The following is a 20,934-nucleotide window of genomic DNA, read 5'->3' as shown; positions in this document are numbered from 1 at the left end:
GGGGCCACCTGACCTATGGGAAGGGACCAATCCTGGAATAAAGGGTATATTTATATGTGCAAATTTGGGGAGTTTGGTGGGAAAACCTCTTTGCAAGAAGAAAGTCAAAGGTTGTCTTGACAAACAGGAACAGGAATCTAGAGTAGGGCCTAACAGGTGGCCGTTGCCTGGGTAACCAGACAACTTTTGATACCTTTCCCTGGCTCAGCCAGTTACTTCCGGCACTTAAGACCTGAGTTGTGACGTCACTTCCTTTCTGGGGGCGAATGCGCACTTGGATTGGCCAGCCTTCTCTATTTGGTCGGATGTCCCGCCCTTTGACTGTTCTGCAGCCGAGGCGGGGCAGTGCTAGCTATGGCGGCTGTAACCGATGTGCAGCGGCTGCAGGCCCGAGTGGAGGAGCTGGAGCGCTGGGTGTACGGACCAGACGGGTCGCGCGGTTCCCGGAAGGTGAGCGACCTGGGGTTCAGTGGTCCCTTTCTAAGGCAGAGCAAGAGCGGTATACTGGCCCAGTCCTCGGGGTGGATGCCACCGCTCCAGTACTGTAGCCTTGCAGCCCAGCCTTTGAAATAAGAAAGGTCTGAGACCACCCGGAGCATATTGAACCCTCGGGGTTCATTCCCATGCAGGGCACTGCGGGTTATTAGGCTCACTCGAAATGGGCTCAGTATGAACTGTGACTAAGACTCCGCCCCTGCCCTCACAGGCCGTTTGGAGAGACTTGACACACTCGAGAAGCTGACTAATGAGAGTTTCAATAAGAGCTCAAGTCCACAATGGAAGAGCCGTCATGGAGCCCTGTGTAATTAATTGCCAAATGAATTGTGCAGAGAGCGGTCCATAGAACTCCAGAGGAGGCAGAGCGCAGGTGCATAAGGAAGGCTGGGGGAGGTGGGTAAGAGGTGAGGTCTGAGAGGACTAGAATTAGTAAGAGAAGGAATTGTATACTGGATATTCCTATGTGGACCGGCACTTCTTCACACCAAGGACTAAATTTTGACAACTGTGAAGCTCAGTTGCTCTCTCATCCCCTTCTTACTATGGGAAGACCTATGGAAGGTGGAGTGTCAGGAATATTCTGAAATTAAATGCATCAGTGGTAATGATGTCTGTACACTTCTTGTGGAATTAATTGTCACAGCTGATTGTTCCCCATTTGAGAACTGACTTCTCAAAACATTCTCTCCCTTTGACATCAATGATGCTAACTGTCCTGGTTTTCTTCCTACCTCTTTGGCTGCAGCTGCTCAGTCTTATTTGCCTCCCCATGTATTTGACCCTTGAATATTGCCATTCCTCACCCTCTAACCCTAAAACCTAGGTAGGTTCAGTCAGAGAGGTAGGAACCGGGGAATTTAAATAGTATATGCTACTGCCCCACAAACTCTAAAATAGTTCATTACCTTCTCAATCAGACTTGAGATGCCCCAAGGAGTACATGATTATTTCCCCTTTCACATTGAGGATTCTTGGAAGGTAGAGTTGCATCTCCTTTAATACAAGAGAAGGGAGCAACCTAGATTTCTAGGACAAAGCCTTGAAACAGTTGGTGAATCTTGGAATTAACTTCCACTTCCCTTATAGGTGGCTGATGGCCTGGTTAAGGTGCAGGTAGCTTTGGGGAACATCGCCAGCAAGAGGGAGAGGGTGAAGATTCTGTACAAAAAGAGTAAGTGTTGCCTTGGGGTGTCTACTTGCCCTCCTTTCCATGCCTATGCTTCCTGGGACCTGGGACCTGGCCCTTCAGCACAGTAGGTCTCTGGAGTCACCCTTTGGGGATAGAATGAAGTCACCCTTTGGGGATAGACTGAATCATTTCCCTGCTGAAATGGTGAATCGGAGTGTGCTTTATATTTTGTGGTTGAACTCCAAGCCCATGACAGTGTCCTAAGTTAGAATAAGAGCTCTGCTTGAAAGGTCCTCTTGGTGAAGGAGGGTGAAGGGGTATGGGATTTCCACAGGCAAGGTTCAGAGGCGGGAACTTAGTCACTGAGAGCCCCAGCCTTGGTTCGGCCATGCCTTCTTGAGAATATCAGCTCTAGCGACCTGCTCAGTAACTAGAAATCAGATAAAACTCTGGCTCGTCTTGGTGGCACTGAGAGGCTAGGGGCCTTCCACCCCTGGTGAACATAGGTCATTGGGAATATTGAGGGCTCCAGGGTTGGGGGGCAACTGTGTTCCCAGCTCTAAAGTTTGAGGTCAGCCAGCAGGTGATCAGGGTAGAGACAGGAAAGTGGGGATAGGGGGCCTGGTGGAGGCCTGCTTTTGGACACTGTGGATATCAGCTCATCACTCAAAGCTCTCTGCAAGGTAGACCACTCCCCCAATATCAGTCATAAAACAGATTTCCACTCCCCAACCCTATTCCATTTTCCATCTTGCTGCTTTTCTAGTTGAAGACCTGATCAAATACCTGGATCCGGAGTACATTGACCGCATTGCCATACCTGATGCCTCTAAGCTGCAGTTTATCTTAGCAGGTAGTCCTGGACAATGTGTATATATGCATCTGGGGATGTGAATTGTGGGGGAAGTTGGTCAGAGAGATGGCCTCCCTACCTGTCCTCTCATGAACACAGCTCTGGAAACTGCTCTTTGGAATTCTGGCCTAGCTCTAGGCTGAGGCCCAAGGTGGTCCTGTGGTCTTCTAGTAGACATTGGGTCTAGTATATTTCTGAGCCAGGTGCAGGCCATGGTGTTAGCCACAGTGGGAGCTACTCCAATGTTCTATCAGTGGGCTGCCTCTAGGATTGTTCTTTAGAACCTTCCTCACTTTTGCTCACTAGACAGAAGAGCTTCTAGGTAAGGGTGGGGGCAGAGAGCATTGCACTTGGAAGAGGAGAATATTGGTATGAGTTTCAACATCTTTCATGTGAGAAAGCTCTGGGATTTCAGAGTTCTAGACAGGAAGTATTGTCTTAACAATGTCTGCTAATCAGTCAGCCACTTCATGAGGGTTTGCCAAGCACCTGTGTTTGTCATTCATTATAAAGATTTTTAATGACCATCTGCTGTGATCCAGACTGTCTTAGGTGTGAGGTATACAATGGTGAACCAGAACGTCCCTGAGTCATCTCCATGGCTCAGACATTGAGTTAAGGAGATCTTTTCTTGCACTGACTCTTGAGTCCAGCCTCTTCATCCTTTCCTGTGACTACTGCCTCAGTGTTCAACCCGTTACACACAAACAGTTACAGTCTCCTATGTTTTCTTTTTGACCCTAGTCTATCCCATTCACATGTGGTCCAGTATCATCTTCCTAAAACACATTTCCAACATGCCACTTTGGCTACTTTAGAACCTCAGTGTCTCTCTCCTTGCTAAGATAAAGTTGTAAAACCTTAGTGTGCCATTCAAAGCCTTCTATAGTCTGCCAGACTTACCCCCACCCACAATTCTGTTTCCTGTGTTCTCCTTGCTCTAGTTCAGTAAATTGTCTTTCCTCTACTAATTGACAAGCATTCTTGCCTCCAAATGTTTGACATAACAGTCCTCCCTTTTTGAATGCCCTTCTCACTCTGCAGTCATTGAAATCCCCTATGCAGAGGCACGCTTTCTTCACTGGACTCTTCTGTTACTGTCCTAGCTCTCCAGGAGCTTATAATTTGTCTGTGTATCTCAGAACCACTGAGCAGAATCTGCCTGGCAGTCTGCCACATGTCTCCTCTTTCGACCTTCCCAGGAGCCCTTGAGTGTGGGGATCCAAGTCTGAAGTACTTTGTCTTCTGTGGCCTAGGAGGGACTCACTGAATTTGTTGATAGGAGGCTAGAAGAAGAGGCCTTAGAGTTAAAACTTGGAGAAAGGTGGGATTTGGAGAAACTTAGAGGCTTCTTGGGCATAAGATGGGTCAGAGCAGAGGCATACAGGAGAGATGGGGGCAGAATGGGGGGATGTGCACCTAGAGAAGGGGGCAGTGGGCAGAGTAGCTGCCCCAAACTCCAGGACCCAACCATCTTCCCTGCCAGGTCCTCAGCCCCCTTCATCAGAGTAGCAGTGCCCAGGCTTGCCTCACTGACTTATTTTATCTGTTTATGCCTCAGAGGAGCAGTTTACCCTCTCCCAGGTTGCACTCCTGGAGCAAGTGGAGGCTTTGGTGCCCATGCTGGACAGCGCTCACATCAAAGGTACCTTTCCACTACTCTGCTTGAGGAGGTGTGTGGATGGGCAGGACTTCCCTGGGCTCAGACCAGGTCTGCTCCTTATCTTTACCTTTACCCTGGGGGTACCTGCCTCCTGCTATGGGATTAAAATTGCCAGGGCAGAGAGCTAAGTTTCAGAATGCCAGGCACTCTGGGCCTGAGGACACTAGTATAAGCCCAGCAGCTCCCAATTCGATTCCTTCTGCCTTTTACCCCACCCCTCAGCATCTGTCCGTCAGGGTGCTGCAGAGTCCGGATTTTACTACAAGAGTCCTTGCCGGGTATGTGGATGTGTGTAAATTCTTCCTGCTAAGAGCAGTCCCTGGGCTTGGGTTTTGACAAGCAGACAGTGACTTTAATTGAATCCAGATATCCATCTTGTCTGTCTCTGAAGGTATTTTTCCCAGCTTCCCCTCCCTACACCTGATAGCTGCCTGCTGAGCATCTGACAGCCTTAAGCTTGGGGCCCAGCGTGGTGGCCAAGGCTTTGGGTGTTGGATTCCAGGTAGCCAGCTTAGGGGCCTGGCATTCATCTTTAGCCCACCTGTAGGCTCCCTGTTCCCTAGGCCAGGCAGACCTGATTTCACTGGGGTGACAGCAAAGGGACAGGTTTCATGATAGGCAAAGATCTTTACCTGGCCCTGCTTACAGCACTGGGGTGGGGGTATGAGGCAATTCTGGGGACCCCAAGGTTTGTCTTCTCCTAGGGACCTGTATCTTCCCCTCCTTTTTGGGTCCTTGAGTAAGACTGGGGTGGGAAGGGAGCCCCACCACTACCTCCAGCTGCAGTGGTCGATGAAGCCTGGCGTTTGTTTAGCTTCTCCACTCAATACTCTAATCCTGCCGAAGACCTAATAGACTATTGAGCAGTCCCAAGGGAAGGCACAAGCATCATCGGGCAGTGTTCGTTGTGTTTTATAGCCGTTCCTGAGCAAGCAGCCCGCCTGCAGCATTTGGCCCAGATTCACATCCAGCAGCAGGTATGGAAGGGGAGAAGACCGGGAAAATAGCCTCAGGCTCCCCAGCTCCTCGGAAAACTTGGGGTTTTATCCTTTATCTTCCATCTGCCTTAGAGAGGGGAAGGGACTTGCCAGGTCTCCTGCCTCCCAGAGTAGGGCTATTCAGAGACACCAGAAGGTTGGTGTTGGGAGGTACCCGAGAATTCCTGGGGATGGTGTTTCCTTGAATATAGGTGGAGGAACTATTTTTTCACTATTCCCAGGCTCCAGTGTAAAGTTCAAAAAGGGTTCAGAAATAGAGGACGGGAGGAGACATATACTAACAGAAATGTTTCCTTAAAAGTATGGTCCACTCCCGCTTCCATCAGCCTTAGGACTGTAATTAGGGCATCCATCTTAGAACCTCAAAGTACTCCTTTAGAAATTTTCTTCTTTTGGCTCTGGGGTTAAACATCACTTTTTCTAGGCTGTATGGGGAGTGGGGTCCCTAATAAGACCAGAAAGTTAGTGGGAAGTGGAGGCTTCGTCCAACTCCTTTCTCTGCCACACCTTGGCCCCGCAGGACCAATGTGTGGAGATCACTGAGGAGTCCAAGGCTCTCCTGGAGGAATACAACAAGACTGTATCCTTTCTGCTCAGCCAGGCCCCTGAAGAGTGATGTCCAAAGCCCTGTCCTTTTGTTCTGTCTCTAGCTCTGTCTCATCCTGTCCCAGCCAGCCTATTCCCATTCCCCCACCTTCTTGGCAGATGCAAAATCTCTATACTACCTCACTCAGACTCCTGTTCTCACCTTGACCTGGGACTAGACAATGCTTCTCTCCAAGCAGTTTGTGCAGTGGGATGAGCTGCTTTGCCAACTAGAAGCTGCCAAGCAAGTGAAGCCAGCAGAAGAGTGATGGCTGCTCCCCATCCCAGGGTGGACCAGGGCAGGCCAGGGCAGGCCAGGGCAGGCCAGGGCAGCCAAGCTCCAGGGTCCTATACCAACCTGCCCTTGTAGCAGAGCAAGGCAGCTCTGTATTTATTGGATTCACAGCCTACCTGTCTGCACTCAGGTGGGGCCCTGAGATCAGATGTCTGGCTACTTGAGATTTGTTTGTTGCACACCCTCCCCTCATCAGTACCCTATTCCAGTGACAATAAACTGTAGAGACCACTGGAGGAGTGTACTGTCTTCTTGGTCTAGGATGGGATTGAGGGAGGGGGAAAGGGGGCAGTGGAGTTGTCAATGTTCCTGTGGTTGAACCAGGAGCTATACTCATCCTGGTCTTGCTTTCTGGGAGGTGTATGGCCCTCAGGATAAATTCGCTTGATGTCAATGGAACATTCATTTATGTATCCATTTACCCCACATTTACCAAGAACCCCTCTAAATGTCAGATTCCATGACAGGTGGGGAAGACACAGGTAGGGTCCACCCGATCCCTCCCCTGCACAGGCTAGCTGCTTGAGAGAGTCAAGGAAAAGGGCAGTCCCACCAGGTGGGAACAAGGTCTTTAGGGGCACAGAAGGAAAAGGGATGGAGTGGGGAACTCTGGAGGGTGATAAGCAGGCTCTTTGTGAGCCAAAGGAGCAGCATGTGCAAAGGCAGAGAGGAGCCTTGAAGGTGCTCTCTGTTGATGCTATTAGCCGAGAAGGGGAGCCCAGAAGAGGTCTGATGCAGGAGTTTGGGCAAGCGGGGAGATGACGGTGAGGGTGGGAGCCGCTAGGGAAAGCGACAGAGCTTGATAAAAAGCTGAAACAGATTGACACCTCACTCCACCAAGTGTTTGCTGCCCCCTTGTGGTCTCCCAGAGTGCTGTGGCTCCAGGCCTCTTTCCAAAAGCCTGCGGGACACCCCACCTGGGCTCTCACTAGCATTTCAAATTGAGCATATCCGAACCTAAGTCTGAAACTGGGAGACATCCCAGACTCTTCCTTCTCTGTCCAAACGGTCTCCAGCTCCTCACCACACCTACCTCCCAACTTAATCTACTTTTCTCTACTTCCACTGCCATTTCTCTACATCATTCTTTCAACAAATCCTTTAACAAGTATTTGAGTACCTATTACACACCGGACGAGTCTCCGTGGACACGCCCCTGGGACCCTGCGGCCTGGAGTCACCAGTGGTTGGGGCCCGATTTCCCTATCCCTATCCCATCCTGCGCAGGAGCCAGAGTGAGCCGCGCACACGAACTGATTTGGTCCCCGATGACCCCCCCCCTCCGCCCCCATGGCTTGCCAGTGCCCACAGAATAAGGTCGAAGCTCAGAACTCGGTGACCCAGGCTCTCGCCTGAGCAGCAGCGGCCATTCCAAACGGAACCCCTTGCTCTCGTGCTAAGTAAAACTCGCAGCTTCGCCTTTGCTGTGGCGTGCTCAACTGGTAACACCAGCCCTGCCACCTTCCAAGGGCCAAAGCCTCCTCATTCTTCGGGGGCGGGACTCCTCTGACGGCCGCTCCTCTCCTCCGCAGGGGTCTCCTCTCTCCAGTAGGAGTGCCCCTTCCACCGAGCGGCATAGAGTGGACTACGCTTGTGTTCCAGTTCCCCGGACTTCGCGACTGAGCTCACTCCTAGACTTCCTAGTCATTCTGTTTTCCGGCGGAGTCCCGCGGGCTCCGCCCCTCGGGTCCTGCCCCGCCCGGCGTGCGCGGCCCCGCGGCCTCGGCGCGCTCCCGGCCCACGCGCCATCTTGGCTCTGGCTCGAGCTGGAGGCGGGCGTTACCGTGGCGGTGAGACCCGGAACCCAGCGGGGTGGGGTAGCAGTCCTGGAGGCGGGGGACAGGAGAGGTCAGCTTTTTGGCTGCTGCGGCTGGCGGGACGCTGGGGGTGGCCTATGGAGATGGAGACGGCGCAGGTCTGGAGGCCGGTAGTAGCCGGAGCAACCCTCCACGTCAAGCCTCTGCTCCCGAGTTTCTGAGTGACCTGTTTTGGGGGGATGACCCTGGGAATCTCTAGGTGAGGGGTGCTCCGCTCTGCCCTAGGGGTTTTAGAGTGGGGGAGGGGGTCAGTTATGTCTTTGAGGAGCATTTTGGTGGGGACACTTGTCTCTGCGTGGGGAGCTTGGGGTGTAGGAGCTTGGCCCTGTCCTCTGGAAGTGATGGAGGACAGAGCAGGTTCCCTCGAGTTGGGGGAGACCAAGCCCTGCACTGAGAGACTTACAGGGGCCTTTGGTGGAGAGTGTAGAAAGAATGCAACACACGCCAAAGTTAGAGTCAAAAGAAAAGTTTATTAGAAAAGGGGTAACACTCCACGGACAGCATGGTTGCCCCTAAGAGGCAGAGAGTGAGAAAGCCGAGGACAGTGAGAGACAGAGTAACGAGTGCAGAGAGAAAGAGGGATTGACAGACACTGAGGGACAGAGTAAGGACAGTAAGGGACCCTGTGTGTTTGGGGAATTCAGTTTATGTATCATACTTTAGTTCCTGTGACTTACAGTTTAAAGACTTTGATATGGACATACAATGAGGAAGGAGAAGAGTATGTTGCTTGAAAGGCCTGCTGGCATTTCCCAGCCTTTGATCCATAGGTCTCTATGGTTTTAGCCATAGGGAATGAACGATTTTATTTGTGTAGAGCAGCCATGTAAGGAGTCTGTTTTTTCCTGTTTCCCCTTCATCGATGTGGGAAATGGGTTGTTAGCAATCCCAGCAGAAATCTTCCTTTGTTCTGCAGCCTGGCTGCAGAGCTGATCAACATATTGCAGTCTCTGAAATGTAGCTTGGTTTAACAGTTCTCTCGCCTCCTCCCTATATTAGAAGTGTAAGGTGAGGGGACCTTGTCCCTGTCCTGGGAGAGCCTGGGGTGAGGAGCTCTCAGTTTTGTTCTCAGAGAGTCTGGGATGAGGGCCTGGACTCTATCCCAAGGCGCCCAAGATGCTCCCCGCCCTTGGGATGCCCCCTCTGAGGGGACTTGGCCCTATCCCAGAGAGCCCAACATTTGGGGAATTTGGTTCTCTCTCAGGAACTCCAGGGTGGAGGGAGGGCTATGGCCTTGTCCAGGGGAAGGGGTTTATGAGGTACAGCTCTTGCCACCGTCCTGAGAAGCTGGGAGTGAGGGGATATCATTTTTTTCCCTAGAAAGTCTGGAATGAGGAGTAGGGCCATGTCCTGGAGAGCCAAGTTGAAGGGATAGCCTGGCGCACATTGCCTAGCATTTATCTGACACTTCCCTGCAGTGGGCAGCAAGATCCAACAGCAAGCAGATGGAGCACTACCGGAAAGCTGGCTCTGTGGAACTCCCAGCACCTTCCCCGATGCCCCAGCTACCTCCTGATACCCTGGAGATGCGAGTCCGAGATGGCAGCAAAATCCGAAACTTGCTGGGGCTGGCACTGGGTAGGTTGGAGGGCGGCAGCGCAAGGCATGTGGTATTCTCAGGTTCTGGCCGGGCTGCAGGGAAGGCTGTCAGCTGTGCTGAGATTGTCAAGCGGCGGGTACCAGGCCTACACCAGCTTACCAAGCTGCGCTTCTTGCAGACTGAAGATAGCTGGGTACCAACCTCACCCGATACAGGCCTAGATCCCCTCACAGTGCGCCGACACGTGCCTGCAGTGTGGGTACTGCTCAGCCGCGATCCATTGGACCCCAATGAGTGTGGCTACCAGCCTCCAGGGGCACCCCCTGGCCTGGGCCCCGCACCTAGCTCCAGCTGTGGCCCCCGACCCCGAAGAAGAGCTCGAGACACCCGGTCCTGAAGACCTGCTGAGCAAGCTGTTCTCCAGGCTTGAATGTCTAGGATGGCTGTGCCTTCTTTGAGAAGCCTCTATAACTGTTCAACATCCTCAACAAGACTTGAATCCACAGAAGTGGGCCTTTTTGTTCTGCTTCCCCTTCTCTCTGCTATGAAGAGTGACAGGTGTGCGGTCTCTGCCAGGTTCTGGATTGCTTAAGAAGGGCTTACTTTGCCTTCCATCTACCATTGCCTCTGATCTGCTTTATGACAGAGGTGCAGGGAGTATGTTTGGAAATAAAGGTTTGTCTAATGAGCCTCCCTCTGCTCTGCCTATTGCGTGAAAGTGGGATTAAGGGAGTGGGAGTCTCTGCCCTTGTCCCCCAGGAGCTCACAGGCTAGAGAAGGGAAAAGTAGCCTCAGGCTAGTGCCAAGATGATCTAGAGTTGTTAAGAAGTCTCAAGAAGTAACCTGATATATCTATACCTCTGGGTAACTACCACATGCTTTGGGCTGGTTTAGGGACTCTGCCAGGTACCAGGTCAGACATTTTTTTCCATCTGCGGCATATATTGTAGTAATTAAGATCATGGTCTCGAGCATTAGACTGCCTGGGTTTGAATCCTGGTTCTGCCTCTAGTTTATTAGCAAGTTACTGCTTTGTGACTTTGGGGAAATTACTTCTCTGTGCCTTAGTGTTCTTATCCATAAAACGATATAGTACTTACCTCAAGAGGTGTTAAGAGGATTGAAAGTAGAAAGATACACATATAGCTCTTAGGTACCACCCGAGCATATAGTGCTATATAAATGTTAATTGCCTAATTATTAATGACTAGCTTGCAAACATGCTTTTTCTTAAAAACATACCTCAATCTCACATCTCCCTTCCAGGTCTCATCCTTGCCTTATTACCCCTTGCTGCTCATTTCCTTGGCCTTAGACTCTTAGATTCACTCATGGTCAGGCCAGGGACATGAGGAAGTGAAGATTGCAGTGGTAGCCAGGGCACTGCAAGGACCAGAGCAGGTTTGTGGGCAGTGGTAGATTCAATAAAGAGTTGAGTCTATTGGGTCTCCTACTAGATTTTTAATTTTTTTAAATTTTATTTTTCAATTATAGATGACATTCTGTATATTAGTTTCAGGCATACAGCATAGTGGTTAGACATTTATGTAACTTACAAAGTGATTCCCCTGATAAGTCTTCCCACTGGATTTTGAGGTCTTCTCCAATGTGTCCAGTAGGCTGAGTGTCCAGTCACCTGGAAAGCACAAAGTTAGGGCTCTTCTGACTGTATGTTGTAGCAGGGTGGGCTCAGCAATTTGAGTGTTGAAGTGGTGTTTGGCTGAGTCTGGGGAGGAGGGCTTGAGGTGTTGGGGAAGAAATGGTTGGGGGATTGGAGGCCTAATTAGGGTTTAGAGCAGAGATGAGGAAACTATAGGGCCAGCAGGCTGTGGTCAAAACTTGGAACACTGTCATCCTTCGCTTTCCAAAGTAGGTTGCCCAGAGTGATGTGGAAGATCCTGAGGGAGGCGCAGGTGATGGAGATTCAGAGGATATTAGGAGAAACAGGAAAGCCTCTCAGCAGCTGCCCAGCCAGGCTTCTCAATTGCAGAGGTCATGGAGCATCCAGCACACCCCTAGAGGCTGTGGTGATGACTCAGGTGTCTTACTACCAGCAACCGCCTGACTTCTCCCCATTCTCTTTGTGGCTAATTCAGGGTTTTTTCTCCCTCCCAGCTTCTGCTTCTTGCCTTTTCTCTGAGCATCTCCACTGATGAGTCTTCTACTATCAACACCTCTCTGTCATTAGTCCCCAGAGCTTTGGGACCAGGCTACTTGCAGACTATTGATCTTTGGCTCAGTATCCCATCCTGATCCAGCCTACTGTGTCTAGGGTGGAATGATCATGTGGAATAAGCATGGTGACTTACACTGAAGGAATGCTTCAGTGAGGTGACATCACAAGCTCTGGGAGTCCTATGAGGGGCTCCCAATTGGGCAGCTCGTTATTAAGCCACCACCTGGTATCTCCAGGAAGATGGCAGGAGTAGTGTGGAGGGATTTTAAGCTGGGGTTAAAATCCCTCAGGAAGAAGTGTCTCAGAATCAGGAAATAGGCCACAGGCTGAGGAAGAGATGGCTAGTGATTCCGGGACTTTTCCCCTCCTTGTCCTTTACAGAGCCCAACTGGGGTCTACAGGAGGAATTGAGAGAGGGAGCCAGAGAGAAATGAGACTTTTGGAGGTTGGAAAGCCTGACCAAGCTTAGGAAGGAGTATAATTGTTGTGTCAGTCTCTTCTTACTTTATCTTTAAGCCACTGTAGTATGGCTTTTGCCTCCATAATATTTTAGAAAAGGTTATGTCATGATACAAAAGGTAAGGAAATAGAAATAGCACTTTTAAGAAGTTGGATTGTGAATTGGAGGAGAGGTGATAAATAGCTGAAGAGGAATGTAGACTACAGAGAGAGTTTTTAATTAATTATTTCTAATGAGTTGGCATAGACTTGAGCATATTTGTAGGCTGATGGAGGAAGCCAATAGGGAAAGATGAAAGATGCAGGGGATTGTGGATACCTCATAGGATGAGACTCTTGAGGAGGCAAAAGGGTAAGAGACCCAAAAGAATGGCGGTATGGACCTCCCAAAGGGAAGAGGAAAGATGCTGCCCTGTAACAGGAGGGAAGAAGCTCAGGATGGGTATGTATGCAGATGGGTGTGGAGGTGAAGGTGGGACATGAGGGAGTTAGAGTTCAGAAGACTTCTATCTCCTCTTGAAGCAAGAGTCCAGCTCTGCTGGTAACAGTGGAGCAAGGAGGCTGGCAAGAAGGTGTGAGATAGTTGTTGCAATTAGGAGAGATAACAAGGAAGGTATAGGAGGGTGACTAGGCAGGGCTAAACCCAGTTGAGGCTGGTGACCATGAACATGTAGTACATTAGGGTTTGTGAGCTCCAGCAGTGCCCACAGGACAGATGAGGACTCAGAGAAAGCACTGTTGTATTCTTCCAGACTGAGGTCAAGACAGGCAGGAATGATTGAAGAATAATGAGACTGGCAAGAGAGTGCATGCAGTAAAAGACCAAGGAATCCAAATTGGGTTGAGAAAGAAGTGAAGATAGAAAGGGGCAGGAGTCAGTGGCTTGGGGGTCCCTATGAAAATATCTGGGGTAGGATGAGGAGAGGTGCAGTAGTTCAGAGAACTACGAGAGGGCATTGTAGCTGTATCAGTTTCTAGGGCTGCCATAGCAAAATACCACAAATTTCCTGTCTCCGTTTTGGAGACTAGAAGTCTGAAATCAAGGTGTCAGCAGGGCCATTTTCCCCTGAAATCTGTAGGGGAATCCTTCCTTGATTCATCCTAGCTTCTGGTTAGCTGGCAGTCTTTAGCCTCCTTGACTTTTAGATGCACCACTCCAGTCATCCATCTTCACATTATCTTCCCTTTGTGTGTATCTGATTCTGTGCCCAAATTTCTCCTTTTTATAAGCATCAGTGATATTGGATTTGGACTCATCTTAATGACCTCATTTTAACTTGATTACCTCTGTAAAGATCCTATTTACAAATTAAACCATATTTTGAGGTATTAGAGGTTAGGATTTGAACATAGCTTTTTTGGAGGGACACAATACAATCCATAACAGTAACTAAAGGATAAGATGGAAGAGTCAGTGGCTTTGAGAGTTTTAGGAGCTGACAGGACTTGGTTGTGGGCATGAGAGTAGATAGCTGAGTGGCCTGGAGGAAAAGTTACTGAAGATGAGGTTGAGGAATTAAGAGGCCAGGGAGGATGGTGTGTGTGTGTTGGGTAGGTTGGGAGGAGCATCTAGCTGGGTGATGGAGTCATCCAGGATGGAATATGCTAAGCATTCTTACTTCCTGCCTTAGAGGTGGCATGTATAGTGAGTTAGCCCTGAAATGAAGACTTAAGAACACAGTATGACAGAGTTACGTACCTCCCATGTCCAAGCAGGCAGCAAGTCCTGACAATTTTGCTTCCTAAGTCTCCATTCCCACAACCTCTGTGCCCCTCATTATCTGGCAACAGTCTCTTTACTGGTCTCCTTCTTTGCTCTCCAAATCGAGCCACTAGCTGTTCCCTTTGTTTAGAATGCTTTTCTGCTAGATACCAGCATGACTATCTCCTTCCCTCCTTCAGATCTTTGCTCACATGTCACCTCAGTGAGGCCTACTCTGACGACTCCATTTAAGATTGTAGTCAACCATTTCTGATCTTTCTTACTCTTCCTCCCCCCACCCCCTGTTTTTTTGCCTTTTAAATATAATCTCATCCTTTAATGTTTTGTTTATTGTCTCTCTTCCTCTGGTGAGAATGTAAGCTCCAAATTGACAAGAATTTTCATTTTTTCCACTGTTATAACCTAAGGATCTTGAACATAGTAGGTGCTGGATAAATATTTAATGAGTGAATGAATGAATATTGAGCCTCCAAGTGTGTAGCCATACCCAGATCTATCATTTCTCTTAGTCTCCCCATAGCCAGATTAGAGGACAAGATTCAAATTCACTCACTGGATAGCCTCAAAGGACACCCTTGCCTGGTCACTGCCATGGCTCAACCCATCTTTGGCCCGGTCCTCTTTGACCCTGGGCTCTGGCCACGCTAATGCCTCACTTTTCCCACGTGCCATGAGATTTTCTGCCTGAGCCTTTGCTCTTGCCATTCTGTCTGCTTGGAACTCATCAAAAGTGTTCAGAGGACACACATGCTGGGCTTTGAGCACTGTCTCCTAGGGACGTACCTCCCCACTTCCCTCTATTTGTCTGGACCACCAGTTTGGAGCTTAGGGGTCAGGCCTGATTCCGCCAGGCATCTCTTCTACTTTGGTTCTTGCAGTGGGAAAGGTGATGTCTGGCTGCACTTCTGAGACTTGCCAATAGGTGGCAGGATTCACAAAGGAATAGCTCATCCCTTCCCTTTCCTGAGTCTGCAGAGGTCTCCAGGAGCTTCAAGATAGAGATGATAGTCTAAGATTGAAACTTGGCCCATGGGCTCAGTGACCTCTCAGTTATTCAGCAAACAGCTAAAGATCACCCACAATGTGACAAATATAGTCACTGGGCTCGGAACTTCCAGCCCCATGAAGGTAATAACTATATATACAGATAATACTGGTGTGGTAAATTCGGAGATTAGGGAAGTTCATTTAGGCTTAAAGAGTTCAGAGCTGCTCATTCAGTCTCTGGGAACAGGAAAAACTTCAAAGACGAGGTGATGCATGTGTAGAATCTCAAAGAGCTAGAAGAAAAGTGGAAAAGATATTCTAGGTAAAGGGCAGGCATGAGCTAAGACAGCGGTGAGAAGAACATAGAGATGACCACTGGACCTTGAAGTTCAAGGCAGGGAGTGTGAGGAATGAGGCTCAGAGATGAATGGGGCCAGACTGGAAGGGTCTAAGTGCCTGGCCAAAGGTCTTGGACTTTTTCTTTAGGGTTATGGAGAGTCACTGAAAGCTTTAAGAAGAGAGTGATGTGGAATATCAGAGTGGGTTTTAGAGCTCCGACTGCTAAAATGTGGAAAGTGGATTTGGGGGCACAGGGTAGGAAGAGCAGTGAGGAGGCTTCCAGGGGGATGGTGAAGCCAAAATTATGGCTGGAGTAGTCCCTGGAGAATCCCCTACCAGCCCACAAGAGCTTTCAAAGCCTGGCACTTTGAAAGGGCTCTTGGCCCTAGTATCTTCTCCCTCACCATTTAAGCTACTTCAGTGCTATTCCTCAGATTCCTTTTGGCTCTATCCTAGTTCCTCTGATTTTTCCGGCTAGAACCAGGCAGGGTCTGTCAGTTTCCATGTGGAGGCCACAGTGTCCTAGATCCCTCTCTGTAGATCTGTCAACCTTGAGCTCAGCTTACACCCCAGGCTCTCTCAATGTGATCCTTTCATGTACTCCCTTCTTCGACAGAAACACCCAGATAGGAGTGTGACTGAGGGGCCACTTCCAACAGGGAGCCAGAGTGAGCATTGGTCACTCCCTGCCATGCTCCCCCACCAGAGTTCGCATGTGCACATGCGTGTGTGTGCCTGTGTGGCACGTGCACACATGTGTATGTACTATCGGCAGAAGAGACACTGAGAGAAGGGCTTCCCTGGCAGGCAGAGGGGCATCACCTGAAGAAAGGTACGGAGGTAGGAAAGTACAAGGGAGTGTTTGGGGAGCAGGGAAGGAATGTTAGCAGGGTCTGGCAGGGACAGGTTAGGCTCTGAGGTGGGGCTTAGAGCCATGATTGTGTACTGCAAGTTGAGGGCACCACAGTCAGATTTTGAGCAGGGATTGGGAGTCACCTTCACTCACAGTCTTATGAATATGCACAAACCTGTTGAATTATGCAGAAAGAAAGGGCTTAAATATATATGCAAATTTGGTGCTGCCCTCCCTGTTGCTATGGAAACCAAAGAATAGCAGGAGAAGCCCAAACCCTGGGGAGACTAGGCTGGAGAGACTGGAGACCAGGAGACTCTTCTGTCATCCGCTTTTCCCATTCCTGCTGTTTTGATCTCTTTCTTTGCCTCATTCTGTCTTTGTTTCCCTTTGCCTTGCTTTCTCTCCATCTCTGCCTCTCTTGATCTGTCTTTGTTTCCCCCAACTCCATCTTCTCTATTTCCCCCTCCTATTTTTTTTTCCTGTCTCCCAGTCTGAGTTTCTCTGTGTCTATATATCGTTGACTCCATGTCACTGTTGCTCTGTGACTCAGACACTGTGTTTCTCTCTGACTTCATGGATCTTCCTATATCTGTCTCTATGTCTTCAGTTCCATAGGTTTTCCTCTTCTGCATCTTCCTGTCTCTATGTCTCTGACTCACATCTTTCTTTCTCTTATCTCTATTTTTGTGTCTGACTCTCTCTCTGATTGTATCTATTTCTTAGTCTCTCTTCTAGGTTCTCTTGGCTCTCTTTCACTCTGATTCTGTCTCTTTGAATCTCTTATCCCAATGCTTGTCTCTGTGTGATGGGAAAGACTGGAAGCTGCACATCTGTCCTTGCCTGATGGAATGCTTCATCCCTGGTCCAGCTGCCCACATGTTCATGGATTCCTAGGCACTTTCCCTACATAAAATTCTGTTTCACGTCTGGCACCTGTCACAGCATTGGCTCAGGACTCCTGTGACAGGCGTAGGCTGGCTGCCAGGACACCATGTCTCCTGTCCCAGCCTCTGCCTGACATGTGGCCCTGCCTAGTGTTTCTCCCTCTCTGGATCTGTAGTTCTAACTCTCCCTGAGGCTGGTGAGCACCTTGAGGCAATGATATGTTGAATAGGGAACTAAGAGGCAAGTCTTAGTGGTTCACCCATCTGGCCCTCTGCCCAAGGGCTGACGTGAGGGGTCTGGCTGGGGCTCAGGTATGTGTGAGTCTGGGGCTAGTTGAGACCAATCCTGACTCCCAGAGAAGACTCCTTGCTGAGCTACAGAGTCAAGCAGCAGCCTTTCCATAGTCTATCTACGCTCTTGCCTGCTGCAGCCTCAGCCACCCAATTTCCTATTTGGGGTTCTTTGCCCCACTTTCATTTGCTTTTCAGTTATAGAGCACCATTCTACACCATGCTCTGCCTTCACAGATCCACAATGATACAGAAATGACATCTGGATTTTTTGTGTCTTCCTGCTCCTCCACAAGAAGGTGCTCTTTGGTCTAGGTGAAAAACAGATTCTTCAACCCCATAGTTTCCTATTTCTGGCAGCCTCAATTTGGGGGTACCAAGCAAATGTGGCTACCAAAGTCATAGATCAATGTTAAAAGAGATAGAGAGACAGAGACAAGAGAAGCTGGATCTATGGAGGCAGCATACAGGGTTTGGGATGGGGTATGAGAAGCTCAGAGCAGGATTTGGCATGAGGGTGGGCTAGAGTATTTTGAGGGCAGGCCTCCCTATGTAGAGGGATTCACCTTTTGGTCCTGGACTCTCGGTAGGTTGCCTAACTTCCAGGCAGGTACTAGACATGAGGGATCTGGCTTGGGCCCAGGTGTGGGGGCAGTCAGAGCAGTCAGGGCAAATCCCCCTTCCTCCAAGAGGCTTTCAGGCTGAGTGCCCAGCTTCCCTGCCCCTCCAGAAAGGACACAGACACAGTCACTCTTCCCACCAACTGTGATTCACCCATGTTCAGGCCCAGGCGTGATCTTGCTGCCAGGAATTCCATGTTTGAATTTAAAACCTCCCCAGACATCTCACCCCAGCCCACCTGGGCCAGTTGTGCCAACAGGAGTTGGAGGAGAGTCAACAGGGCTCTTGGGGCCTTTAGGCAGAGCCAGATGAGTGGAGAGAAATAGGATCAGGAGAAAGATGGAGAGACAAAGACTGAGAAGCAGAGGATGAGTAGATAGATGGGGAGAAAGTTTGTGACAGACAGAGGAAGCAACATAGAGACATTGATGTGGGGAAAGCCAAAGCCTAAGGATGAAAGGGGCTGTCGTACCTACCAGGCTGGTATTAAACACTTCACTGGATTATCTCATTTAATTGAATCTTTACAATAGTCCTAGGAAATAGTCTCTATTATGATCCCATTTTACTCAATTGAGTCACAGAGACATTAAGGCACTTACCTGAGGCCACAAAGTCAGTAAGTGGTAGAGTAAGGTATTTGGACACTTCAGTCTCACCGAAGAGCCAACGACAGAGACAGAGACAGAGGTAGGGGCAGATTCTTATACCAGCACTCATGGGGAATCTAGGAATCCTGGAATCATCAGGCATTTGTGCAAGTGAAGGGCCTTTCCATCAGGCCGACAACATGAGGCTTCCTGTCCTTTCTATTAAAGACAAGGACTGCGACAGAGAAGCACACAGAGGGAAAGAGAGACATCAGAGCAGAGAAAGAGATGGAAGGGGAGCTCTAGGCCATAGAATTCTTATCTAACTTTCTCTTTCCTGCCACCGTGGTGTGCAGCCTGTCCTGCCCCTGCTTCAGATCCAGCCCAGCCAACACCTCACTCTGGAGGAGCCCAGACTTGGAGACTTATTCTTTCTTTTCCACATATTTATTGAGCACCTCCTAGTTGAGAGGCACTCCTGCCCCACATCTCCTACCTCTCTCTTCTCTTTCACTATTGAGAAATACTTCCCATTGTCTAACCTTAGGATAGGTTCTGCAATAAAGGACCAAGATTAGAATTTGGGGATACTTCAATATGCGTGGGTGGGGGCTGATTAGCCTAGTATACGCTAAGGTTGTCTGAGCACAGAAAAGTCCCTGAGGGCTAGCTTTGGGTGCCTTCTGGTTGGAGACCCTTTCTAGTTGGTTCTGGGAGGAGGGTCATCCACCCAGCTGGTGAGGGCCTAGAGAGCTGAGCTGTCAGCAACAGGGAAGACAGAATGAGAGGAAAACCAGGAGCTATCCTGGGGGAGCTGGGGAGTCTGCGTTATGGTTTCTAATGTCTTAGCCCTGGTTTCAATTACCCCCAGGGTCCCCAGGGTTTCCTGACCGCTGCAGGCTCCCAAGCTTGAGGAAGGTCAGGACCCTCCTGGGAAGGCCGGAAACCAAAGGCTCAGGGATGGAAGTCTGGGGGAACAGGGAGCTTTTTCGTCCTCTCTTTCCCCAGTGCCTGGCTAAGAGAGGTTTCTAGACCAAGCAGAGCTCCAAGGACAGCAGGGAGGCTGGGAAAGGAGGGGACTATACTCTGCTCACAGGCCCCTGTGGAGGGTCTGCATCAGCCAGCTCCATAACACCAGCTTAGTCCCACTGACCCAACCCCACTCCTGGCTGCTAAAGCCCAGGGCTCTTCCTTGGCCTCTACAGTCTCTTTTTTGGTCCTATAACTACCCTGACTCCTGGCTCTCCTTCTACCTCTGAGGTCACCATGTCTTCTCTGCCCTCTCTGTCTTTAAATCATAGTTTCTAGGGTTTTCGCTGCAATCCTCTCCTCCCCTCCCTCACATCATACCCTCTCCCTGCTCCCTGTTTTATCCTGTCATCATCTCCCAGCACCTTCATAGTGCCCAGGTCAGTCTGAGACTTTGATGAATGCTCAGGCAAGCAGCACTAGCACAAAGGGTACCGAGGGCACTGGGAGCTGTTGGACAGAGACCACACACCTCCAGGCAGCCAGCCAGCCCTCTCTCAGCTTCTCTGTTCTCCCCATCCTTGCTCCTGCTGGCCATCATCCTACAGACCCTTCAGCTGGACATGTCAAGCCTCAACTCTCCAGCTCAGTGAATGGTACTGTCATCTCCTAGTCACTCATGCCAAAAACATGGGAGTCATCTGTGCTTTTGTACACAATGTCCCCTCTAGGCCTGGCACACAGTAGGTGCTGATAAATTTCTGTTAAACTGAATTTAATTCAATTTTTTCTCTCTTGGACTTCTCCCTTGCCTCTATCTCCCTGGGCCTGGGTATCTGGCATTCAGTCTCAAATCTCTAATTTTTCTCTGTCTTCTGAATCACGACAGTTGAGTTTGGAGGGGGGATGTTGAAAGCCTCTTTTTTTTCCTCTCCCCCTGTCCCAGGAGTGAGCAGATTACCTGAGAATGGAGCTGTGGGAGATGAAGGGAGGGAGCCAATCTTGGGGCCACATCAGTCCCGTTTGGAAATCCCAGCCCTGTTATCAGGGAGGCAGCTTCACAGCTGGAGGGATCAATGTCTAATTCTGGGCTGGCACTAGAAGGGGACAATCCTTTGAAGACATATGCTCCCTCCAAGAAGAATTGGAGAAGAGAGAGATCAGAGCCCACTATAGTGGGGAAGGAAGGACGGAGGGAGGGAGGAAGGGAGGGAGAGAGGGAGGGACAGACTTTGTGCTTCTGAGCAGGGAATTAGTTTCATGCAAATTTTTGCAATGCAAAATGAAAAACTGCATCTGTGATTTTGCAAGTCTGTGCCCTGCTCCCACCTTCAAACACATAGTTGTTCTCTAATTTCTAGCTTCCCTGTCCTCCCTTGTTTCTCTCCCCTCACCCCTTCTGGGTACCCCCCCACCCCCCGACCACCACCACCACCCCGCCATCCCTATCTGCTTCTCTTTCCAAAGTTAACTCAGGCCCCAGGATCACTCAGAGGGGAGCGTCCTTGGGAAAGCAGACAGTGGACTAAGTGTCCGGGGGCCTGTTCTCTGAGTAAAGAGTGGCATGAGTGTTCCTCCAGGTGTTGTGGGAGCAGACAGAGACAATGACTCTCAGTGCCTCCTCCAAAGTCTTGTCTTCTCTCTTCAACCCTATGGCCCTG

The 20,934-nt window shown here is 49.8% G+C and overlaps 2 protein-coding genes across 9 annotated transcripts; both read left to right on the top strand.

Moving 5' to 3' along the window:
* The first annotated feature begins 295 nt into the window (after positions 1 to 295).
* Positions 296 to 7,499, top strand: DCTN3 (dynactin subunit 3). 6 transcript variants are annotated; one of them, XM_023524057.1, is made up of 8 exons: positions 296 to 450; positions 1,585 to 1,669; positions 2,394 to 2,480; positions 4,042 to 4,125; positions 4,380 to 4,421; positions 5,062 to 5,120; positions 5,662 to 5,721; positions 7,139 to 7,499. In XM_023524057.1, exons 1-8 carry the CDS (start codon positions 355 to 357, stop codon positions 7,358 to 7,360), a joined length of 735 nt encoding a protein of 244 aa, XP_023379825.1. In that variant the 5' UTR covers positions 296 to 354; the 3' UTR covers positions 7,361 to 7,499. The 6 variants fall into 6 exon arrangements, with proteins under 6 accessions (XP_023379825.1, XP_023379827.1, XP_023379828.1 ...); XM_023524059.1 differs by lacking the exon at positions 7,139 to 7,499 and adding an exon at positions 5,906 to 6,255; XM_023524060.1 differs by lacking the exon at positions 7,139 to 7,499 and adding an exon at positions 5,876 to 6,012.
* Positions 7,500 to 7,720: 221 nt separating this feature from the next.
* RPP25L (ribonuclease P/MRP subunit p25 like) lies at positions 7,721 to 10,068 on the top strand. 3 transcript variants are annotated; one of them, XM_011381437.2, is made up of 2 exons: positions 7,721 to 7,811; positions 9,257 to 10,067. In XM_011381437.2, the coding sequence occupies exon 2, from the start codon at positions 9,284 to 9,286 to the stop codon at positions 9,773 to 9,775; it is 492 nt and encodes a 163-aa protein (XP_011379739.1). In that variant the 5' UTR covers positions 7,721 to 7,811; positions 9,257 to 9,283; the 3' UTR covers positions 9,776 to 10,067. The 3 variants fall into 3 exon arrangements, with proteins under 3 accessions (XP_011379739.1, XP_011379741.1, XP_011379740.1); XM_011381439.2 differs by having other exon boundaries at positions 7,754 to 7,869; XM_011381438.2 differs by lacking the exon at positions 7,721 to 7,811 and adding an exon at positions 7,876 to 8,037 and having other exon boundaries at positions 9,257 to 10,068.
* Positions 10,069 to 20,934: the final 10,866 nt, after the last annotated feature.

Source organism: Pteropus vampyrus, unplaced genomic scaffold (assembly GCF_000151845.1).
Source record: "Pteropus vampyrus isolate Shadow unplaced genomic scaffold, Pvam_2.0 Scaffold436, whole genome shotgun sequence".
In the NCBI taxonomy this organism is placed as follows: Eukaryota; Metazoa; Chordata; class Mammalia; order Chiroptera; family Pteropodidae; genus Pteropus; species Pteropus vampyrus.
The sequence above is the reverse complement of the archived record's forward strand: the minus strand, read 5'-3'. Positions and strand labels throughout refer to the sequence as shown.